This window comes from Protomyctophum bolini, assembly GCF_963924005.1.
Source record: "Protomyctophum bolini genome assembly, chromosome: 8".
Taxonomy (NCBI): Eukaryota; Metazoa; Chordata; class Actinopteri; order Myctophiformes; family Myctophidae; genus Protomyctophum; species Protomyctophum bolini.
This window is the reverse complement of record NC_137869.1, coordinates 14,261,703-14,271,547: the sequence shown is the minus strand read 5'-3', so window position 1 is coordinate 14,271,547 and position 9,845 is coordinate 14,261,703. Positions and strand designations below refer to the sequence as shown.

General features: G+C 38.8%; 1 protein-coding gene across 2 annotated transcripts; it reads right to left on the bottom strand.

Annotated features, from left to right (window-relative positions):
* Positions 1-1,383: 1,383 nt before the first annotated feature.
* On the bottom strand, positions 1,384-4,862 carry ccl25b (chemokine (C-C motif) ligand 25b). 2 transcript variants are annotated; one of them, XM_080769475.1, is made up of 5 exons: positions 4,743-4,862; positions 4,167-4,256; positions 2,816-2,933; positions 2,303-2,411; positions 1,384-2,082 (listed from the first exon to the last, which is right to left on the bottom strand). In XM_080769475.1, exons 2-4 carry the CDS (start codon positions 4,228-4,230, stop codon positions 2,303-2,305), a joined length of 291 nt encoding a protein of 96 aa, XP_080625601.1. In that variant the 5' UTR covers positions 4,231-4,256; positions 4,743-4,862; the 3' UTR covers positions 1,384-2,082. The 2 variants fall into 2 exon arrangements, with proteins under 2 accessions (XP_080625601.1, XP_080625602.1); XM_080769476.1 differs by lacking the exon at positions 4,743-4,862 and having other exon boundaries at positions 4,167-4,351.
* Positions 4,863-9,845: the final 4,983 nt, after the last annotated feature.

Sequence of the window (9,845 nt, the reverse complement as noted above, 5' to 3'; positions counted from 1 at the left end):
TCAACTACGTACAGAAAAAACAAACCCTCTCCACTTTTATAGAGTAAGGTACTGTAGTGTACACTCAGAACAAACACTTGCCTCCCACAGTGAGCAGCTGTTTCAACTCATTAACAGTGGGGTTCAAAGATTGTTTGATGTTAGGCAACTGAACTTTCGGTGAATTAAATGAAAACGAACAGAACTAAAACTAAACAAAATGCAAGCCAAGCCAACAAACCAAGGTTAAGAAAACACAGCCGACAAATCAAGGGCACTTCAGGGCGCTAACCCTTAGGCCACCGCCAACGTGATGATAAAGTGTGGCATGGTGGTTTAAGTTTATGAAAACGTATACAAACAACAAACCTTTGGAAGTTACACAATCCACTAGGCCCATACCCTATTCACCTTTATAGGCTATGTGTGCTCCAGTTCCTGTCGATTTCATTGGATATCATTGGTCATCTGACCAGTTTCATTGGATTTCATTGGATCAAATCGACAGGAACTGGAGCACACACAGCCTAGGAAAAAGGTGAATAGGTTTGCATATTCTCCCCCTGTACCCTATAGGCCCTAGCCTACCATATTAGGTACCCTCACAAAAAACAAACATGCCGTAATCCTGGTGTCTATGCTCCCCCTGGCCAACCAGGGTGCCTGATGGAGGGGAAAGGAACTGGTTAAAATAACGTCTCCCCCCCCCCCCCCCTGTCAGGTGAAAAGTAGCGGCTTGGACTCCTCTTGCATCGAAGGAAGCATGAGGTCAGTCTGTTGCTCTGCAGGTTGGCAGAGGGAGTGTAGCGCCCAGGCTTACATTAGACAATCTACACTGGGTAAAAATAATGGGTTACTGTCTGTCTGTCTGTCTGTCTGTCTGTCTACCCTGTAATTTGTTGACTATAGAGTCCATGCCTCTGACTTTGATCAGGTCAGGGTGCTGTGGTTCCAATTTAACAGCAATGGTGGTAATTAATTTCCCACCAATCAGTTTGGCCAAATGAAGAGCCTTGGCCTGAAACGTCCTCAATAAATTATATTGGAGCAGATGAGTGTGCACGTCTTTTCTTCTTTTTTGCGCCTATTTCTCCTTTCTGAGAGAGAAGACCAACCGACTTTGTCATAGAGGATACAATGATAAGGTAGCAAAACCAGTAATAAGCTGGATTTGTTTCTGTTAAATGTGCAGTGAACTGTGACAATCTGGTTGTGTTCATGAATTTGAAAAAGGATAATCTCATTGTAGAAGAGCGTAAACTTGACTGTTGCGTAATCCAATGGCTGTACTTTGTTTGCTTATCGTATTAACTGTTCAAGCTCAAACCAAATGGAAGGCATATTGTGCAACACTCATAGGGTCATTTAATGTCTATACTTGACAAAGAATTCAATAAAAGAGCATTTTGTTTACACTTGTCCTTTATTGGATAAATGAATGTTAACTACCGGTACACATAGCAATTCATGCTCATACAAAAATATATGGATCTGTTGTATAAAAAAAACTCTTAGCCCGATCTCCATCCAATCAGGACATACGATTCACACCCCTACACACACAAAGCAATACAATGAAAAGCTGCCAAGTAGAGGCTCATTCCTAGCAGATGGAAATTTAGTAAATTCAAAAACTCAACAGTAGCATAAAAATATATATTGCTTGTAATATATTGACCTCCAAAGAACATCCACTTGAAAATCACTGATAGTTATATTTGACAAGCAACATTCAACGGAGTGTAAATTAGATTTACACGTGTGCCTTAGAACTGAAGATAACACACCCTTTTCTGTGCCTTTTTTTTGTTAGGACATAATGGACCCGAGGAAGAGTAGCTGCTGCATAAGATAACGTGGATCCAAATAAACCTAATTTGTGTTATTTCTATACAAATATTTACACATTCCATCTACACTGAACCAATCAGCCTATTTTCCTACATGTTAATGGTGTGTTGCAGTGACCTATTGACATGATTTATGTTCTTCTTCAGCAACAGGAAATACCAATTCCCAAGAACTTGTCCATGTGGGAAAGGGTATATATAACAACATGGACAAGAACATGATACTCTCCTCTGTCACAATTTTCTTGGGGGTCTGTAAAAGAAAACAAAAAGGTTAGCGATGAACATTTGAGAATGATGTGCATTTCAGAATATAAGTAACTAATTAACTAACTAATGATTATGCAACTAGTGTGCCTATGAGAAGAAAGTCCAAAAACTACATGATCCATTTTGTCCTATAGCGGCCTATGTCACAGATGTGTGTGTGTGTGTGTGTGTGTGTGTGTGTGTGTGTGTGTGTGTGTAACTACCTAAATTCGATTGCGCACTAAGTCTATCACAGTCTGCACCCATGGGAGGTCGGGATTGGCACAGATTGTGCGTGGATTCCCCTTTGCATCCTTCTTCTTCATCTCAAACCTAAAGATATATTCATAACATCATTAACAAAGGCATACATTTTCAAGTTATTAGACACTGCCATATATTATTAGATAACAAACATTCTTAACTCAGATCTGCTTTTTTAAGTTTGAGAAAAAGTTTTTAACTTTATCATTTCACAAAAATGATGTGACCATAGCTTTAATACTAGCCAATTGCCATTATTAACACATCAGACAATATCAGCACGTTTTGTATGCCCCAGGGATTAGTTATTCCAAATGTTTTACACTTTAGTAAACAAGATCTATTTCCAATGTGCACGAGTAAAAATTTGACAATGCATGTGGTGTTTGGATGAGAGGAAACAGAAACTCTCCCAGAGTGGCCAAAGGTGAACCAACACATTTGAAAGTGAGTGAACTGATGTTTAAACTCACACAACAGCTCTGATGTTGCATGCGCCATCGGTTTCCTGCATCCTGAAGTTCACCACATTCTTCCTCACATTCTTTTTCATCGCCTTAACATGGCCCAGGCAGCAATTGTTATAGGAACCTGCAGAGACATAATTAGGAAACAGTTTGTTTATACTGTATGAACATCCACATTTCACCTCACCATGATAATTCTGAATCATATTCCCTCTGTTCCCACAACCACCAATTACTTATATTACATTTAAAGTACTATTACTAGCTAAGAACATGTATTTGACTAGACTAGATTGTTATCTTAACAGTAGCCTATTATTAAGCAAGAAGTGAGAGAGGCAGTTAGAGGACACAGGTCAGGGTGCTAACTGCCTAACTCTTTGATATTTCTGAAATGTCCCCCCTCTCAGGACTGCAGACACACTCCCAATTTATCAATGCAGTCTTTAAATGCACCTCTTCAAACTTCACCATACCTCCTAGCACTCCTACTGTAGCTGTTATCCCTTCTAAAAATATGTGTTACTTATTCACATTATGTTACGCAATTTAGATAGACCTTAAATGCTAAGAATGTTATTTAGATAGCATTATTTATTTTTACTACAGTATATAGGTTTAGTGTTTGATAGCATAATACCATGATGTTTGTTGACTAGGGTTCATGCTTTACTCTACACTTGTAAGTTGTTCTGGATAAGAGCATCTAAATGCCAAAATTGTAAATTGTAATGTGTTATATCTCATTATTGCTTGTTGTAAGTAATTATCTAAGCACATGGTGGGTATCTTTTTCATATGCCAAACATGATTGAAAACATAATAACTATGGTTTACATTACATTTTTCATGAACTAGGCTACTGTACAAGTCTAGACACATATATCACATCAGTTTGGAGTCCTGTGGTTAATAGTTTTGAACAGCCAAATTCACCTAGTTTAGCAGAGTTGCAACATAAAAGGTACATACCGCTAACAAAAACCTACACTGTTTCAACTAATAGAGCACAACAAACTTATACTGCATATTAGTTTTACACACACTGATTTTATCAATTTTTCTTCCAAAAATGATATACTGTAAAAATTATCAAACGCTAAATTTGCTCTCACTGCGATAACACCAGATTAAAACAGATAATTGTACGTTTATAAACAATACTGTTAATTACGTTAACAATAACACATTTGTATCCATTATAGGGATATAATGCTTCAATGTCCACATAGTAAATACCAGAACAATACAGGTCTTCGGTAAATCAGTACAAAGTAACTTTAAAGTACATTATTACTAATGCATGACTATAGCGCCAGGTAAAATGTGGTCTATAATGTAGCCTAAGCCTACCTACCTTGTGCCAAGCTCAGGTACATGCAGGCCAGGACAATTAATAAGAACAGAAGTTGGGACTTCATGGCTGTTGGTGCTGCTTTCTGATCAACTACAGAAAAAAGAAATAATAATAATGATAATTTAAAAATGCTGATTAATGCACAGAACAGAACAAAGTAGAATATTGTGAGTGCTCTCTCCTCTTCTCTCTCTTTTATAATACAGGCTGTTTCCGGTATATTTCCCAGAAGTCCCCTCCCTTTGCACTTTTGTAGAGGAAAGTGCCATGCATGACCCTTGTCAAACACTCTTGTTTTTAAGCAGTGCATGTGCAGCTGCTGTTTCAACTTATTAACACATTGACGTTATTTAGCAAGAGGTCCGAGGACTATTTGATGCCAATTCAATTTCTGGTAAAAGAACTGGAAAAACAAATCACAAATCCCTCTCTTGAGTCGGCTGCAAAAGACTGTTTCCATCAAAACGTCACAAAAGTAAACAAATTGCTTGCAAAATCAAGGTTAAGTAAACAAGACAGAAACACTAATGACATTGCTAAATAAATATGCAGAACTTTGTAATCACATTTACTCACATTTTGTATTTCACAAGATGTTCCAGCAGTAGGCCTACAGCTTTCAGTTTACAGTCTTTCTTGTGGCTCTCTATTCTTATAGTGTGAAGCCTGGCCCCCATCATCCATGGTTCTCACTCCTCCTTTCTACAGACACACATTTCGCAATAGTGGGAAGAGGTGTAATTCGATCAGTGAACCGCACACGAGTGACTGTTTATCTTGGCACACTTCAAGCGAGAGATATGATGATGATTGACAAACTGCACATACTGTAAACTGTGGATCTTGCCCACACTAGCATTTTTTTGCTGCTTGTACACATACAGTAAGCTACAAGCAGCAGTGACAAATTATCCCTTGTGACTCTTTTTGATTCTTGGGGGCAATCGTCCAACCCCCCACACACGCACGCACGCACGCACGCACGCACGCACACACGCACGCACGCACGCACGCACGCACGCACACACACACACACACACACACACACACACACACACACACACACACACACACACACACACACACACACACACACACACACACACACACACACACACACACACACACACACTATCCTCAGCCCCCTTCCCTCTCTAGTCAACTCCCAATTCCAGACTTTTCTATTCACTAGGCTACATTGTAACTGTGGTGATTTAACCTATTTCTAATGTTTTCTTAAAGTGTACAATATAACATTTTCCTTAACCAATAGAGATACTAAACCACTCCACTCAAATTCTTTCCATTGATAAAAAATAATACCAAATTATAATCAACATTATTTGTTTAGTTTTAGTTGTAAAAAATAGGATGCTGTTGCACTTTGCAGCAACACTCAATTATCGATTGGGTTCAAGTCCCAATCCCATGAGCGACCGTTGCATGTCACTCCCTGCATCTCTCTCCCCATTTCCTGTGAGTCTACTGTCCTATCAATAATAGTCTTGCATTGCCATACTGTTGCCTCTCACAATTTCCAAATGCCATTTGGAGATTGTGGAATAGTTGTCTGGCTACGCAAAATCAATAAAGGCAATTAGATAAGAAAGCATGAGTCAGTAAGTAAGCCTCATAGCTACAATAGAAAAGTACCTTAAAGCAGTACCTAAAAACACAGCCCAATAGAATCCAAGTTAATTAAAACAGAATAAATCTTGAGTGAAAGTGAAACCGTTGCTCTGAACCGAACTAACCACAAATATTCCACAATTTACAAATGTGCATAGGGAACCGATTTATTTTTTCTTTTCTTTTTTGAGAGTTTTTAAGCTTCAAGCTTGTAATGGGAGGTTGAGGTATTGACAGAGAATGAGAGAAAGCTGCCATATCTCTGTCTGAGAATAATATGTCACCCGATAAGTCTGACAAGGACTAGAGTTCTTTGATAACATTTAAGATATATAGGGAGAGAGCATCCATCAATGGATTTGAAATAAACAAATAATGTTATCTTTCAGTCAAAGAGATGAGGGGAGTATACGGGGGTAGAGATGTCGGGCCTGAGACACATTTTCTTCCCTGTGTTTGTTGTTTCTCCACTTCAGTTTGTTTTTTCTGTGTTCTGTTTCTTATCTTAATTCTGGGAATGAGGTACTTTTGGTTAGGTAAATGCTACGTATAGCGTGCGAGGTTAGTTCAGTCAGGTATACTGGAGAGGTTACACGCTGCGCTCATGGGTGCATACGGATGCTTATTACACATGACCAATACAAATAAATAATAAATTAAGATAAATGAAACACGGCCCCCTCACATATTAGAAGGACAATATCAGTCACCAGAACCTATGGGTGTTTTCAATGAATCTATTATGGTAAAAGCTTTGAAGGGATACCTACACACATTAAAAAGTCATCTGTATGATTAATTGTCGATTAAAGGTAGAGTCAGTGATTTCACTTAATTCAAATATCACTTATTTTTTTGTTTTGTTGTGATAATCCTCTCTACTATATGGTCAGAGTGTGCTGACCATATAAGGAGTTCCTCCCTGTCCCCAGTTAACCCCTGGGGGTCAAAAAACCTTAGGTTTCGTTTTTGTTCTCTATCCTGATTGGATGAAAGCTTGTGTCCCAAGGCAAAAACGAAACCTAAGGGTTTTTGACTGAAATCACTGACACCCCCTTTAAACTTGATGCTCAAGACAAAGATAAATACATATTTCCACCTTTCCACCTATTTTTGCACAAAATATGAGAATTTGAGTGTTTCAGTAGTGATTGTGAAAGTGTTTCAATTGTGAATGAGAGTCTCATTGGCATTTACGAGTGTAATAATTTAAGTCCTACAATGCCGCAGACTTAAAATGGACACGTCTCCTAGTCTATAACATGGCTTATTAGTCCTATATGGTGGTGCAATATGTCACGACGTAGCCCGTAAATTATAAGCATTATGATAATGATATTGCATTGTGATTGAACATTTTCATTTATGTATATCCATATTAGTTTTTCCTGATTAAACTGCTCATTTCAAAACGTATTTGTGGGGACAAAATTCCATGTCATCTTGTAATAGCTACACACTAATGCTGATGAACACAGAGAATATCAAGGTTATTGAAGAAACAAAATAACAGTACAAGGACAGGATGTCTGCTGCTGTCTGATTGTGAAAAACATGCAACTTCCTAGTTGAACAAAAACAGACAAAACTTCACTGGACTACCTGTTCCTCAATGCATGTCATGGTAGGTTCAGATTCTGTCCCTCAATTTGACTCGCGGATGAGAGAGCTGGTCAGCATTTTACATGTGGAAAGACTGAGGTTGAGAACTGTATGGAAGCCTGGTAAAATTCTCTGGAAATATTGGGCATTATTTTTGCTGCACCTGAGAACACCTGATTGTTGCAAATGAGCAGTTGTTGAGTGGGGTGAAGTCATTTCAGGTGTTTGTATTCCCCCAACGTTTTCTTCTGATTGTTTCAATGTTGCTGTCAGTGTCTAATTATTTCCATTTTTGTTTTCAGTATTTATTTTGTATATGTGGGAGGTGCACTCATGTTAGGCATCCCTTGCTGTCTACAGTACAGTATGTGTACCATGCCACAGGAGGCAGCATTACCCTGGAAGTGATGTTCGCTAATTCCTTCACATTTACATGCTCATCCAAAATGACAATACTGATGTCACTGCTGCTGCTTGACAAAATATGCATTTCTGATCACTTTAATCTAATTTCTCTGAATATAATTATTTCTGTATGCATGAATGGTGTCATGTATATTTTGTATGTCTTTAATTGTTATGATGAATTGAAAATGGTGGACCCTGATGTAAACAAGTCTTCTGCGTTTCATGGTTTCATCCACAAAGTAGCAGTTTTTGTATAGACTTGTGCTTTCGTTTGAAATGTACCCATTCTACATACCTATGCATTATGAATATGAACTATAGAAATGTCTGCTTCTCAAAGTGTATACCTCCACGAGGCCCGGGTGCCCCCCTCAGTCCTGGGCTGCAGCCATCAGGTCACGAGGAAGCCGTGGGTGGGAAATAGAGTTTGTGTGACTGATGGTACAACTGTATGTGTGTTATATGGACAGAAGTGAAAGTGCTTTTTGGAGGTGTTCTGTATAGAGGTCTGTGAACATGTGATTCCTATTTGAGGATAACTAGATGTTTTGTTCATGAGTCATGACTCATGAGTCATGACATATGGTGTCAATTGCTTTATAGTTTAATTGCTTTAAACTATCAGAAATCAGATTCAGCAGCGTCAAACGAAACCAACTGATTACATCCCTGCTATTACACAGGATGTGGCTGTTTTGGTAGGAATTGGTCCTGCCCACAAACATGTCAAAACTGTTTGATGGTCACATGACGCAGGACACCATTTGTGCCTAATTTGGTGGGAGGCATTGTAGTGACATTAGCATTTTAGTGGGTGTTTAAGTCAAATTGGCTCTGCGATGTTTAGAGGCCCTCAATGTGTAATTACAATTTGAGACGGATTGGGCATAGCTTTCATGTTTGTGGTTATACGGGCCTCTCTCACAAACTCTGAAAGCATATCGTAGCCAAAAAAATCAGACTGATATAATAATATGACAAAGAACAAAATGGTAGAAGATCTTGGCAGACAGAAAAGAGTGTGGCCTACATATGGGGAGTTGGGTCATGATCGAAGGAATTTAATCCAGTGGGGGAGATGTGATTGTACGACCTCTTGATTTACAACCATGTGTGCCTGCATGTGGCAGCTGTTTAATTTGTCTTTTAAGCACTTGTGCACAGTTGCACAACTTGCACTGCACACTAGAATTGCAGCCGTATAGGTGCCCTTTGAGAGCGGTTTTGAAGGAGTCAATGGATTTGCATGTCTGACTGTTGGTATAGGGCATTCCACATTTTGGTGGCATAGGAGCGAAAAGAGTAGTTTTAATTTTAGTAGGCCTACTTCAAGTATATTTTGATGGCGATAGGCCTACTCAGTAAATTTTACAATACGAGACATTGCAGTATTGATACTTTTACTTAACTTAAGTAAAACATTTGAGTATTTTTTTCCACCACTGATGCCAGTATGTTTGACTCACGGGTGCTTTGTCAGCCTGTACACGTTGTACCCATCCGTCTGTGTCCCTTTTGTGCTCACATGGAGATGTCTGTTTCTGTCTAGTCTATACCTCTATGTGTCAGTTCCTGTCTCTTTTATGCTCACATAATGGAGATTCCTGATCAGTATGTCATATATGGAGATCACCGATGTCATCAGTATTACAGTATGCCCATATGGCATGCCCTTGTGTGCCCATAATATGGAGCTGACTATTTAATTTAAAACAACATTAGGATTAGGCTGCAGGCATGTTTTAAATGTTTGTAATCTTGTTTTTGAAGGGCGCTATAGCCCCTCCTATGCCCAGCTTTGTGTGTTTACGTACCATGGAAATGATGTGATTACGGTAGTTTAGCACGGAATGTGATGTATGATGTATGATGGTAAGAACACCCCTCAATTCACACGAGTGTGATTTTTCATAAATAATTACAATCACTGAAAAGCTCTCCTGTAAAAGAGAAAATTACACTCACACCCCTTAATTATATTCTCCAATTCCTCGCCATGCCGAATACTGGATATTAAGCCTGCTGCCTGGTCTAAACATT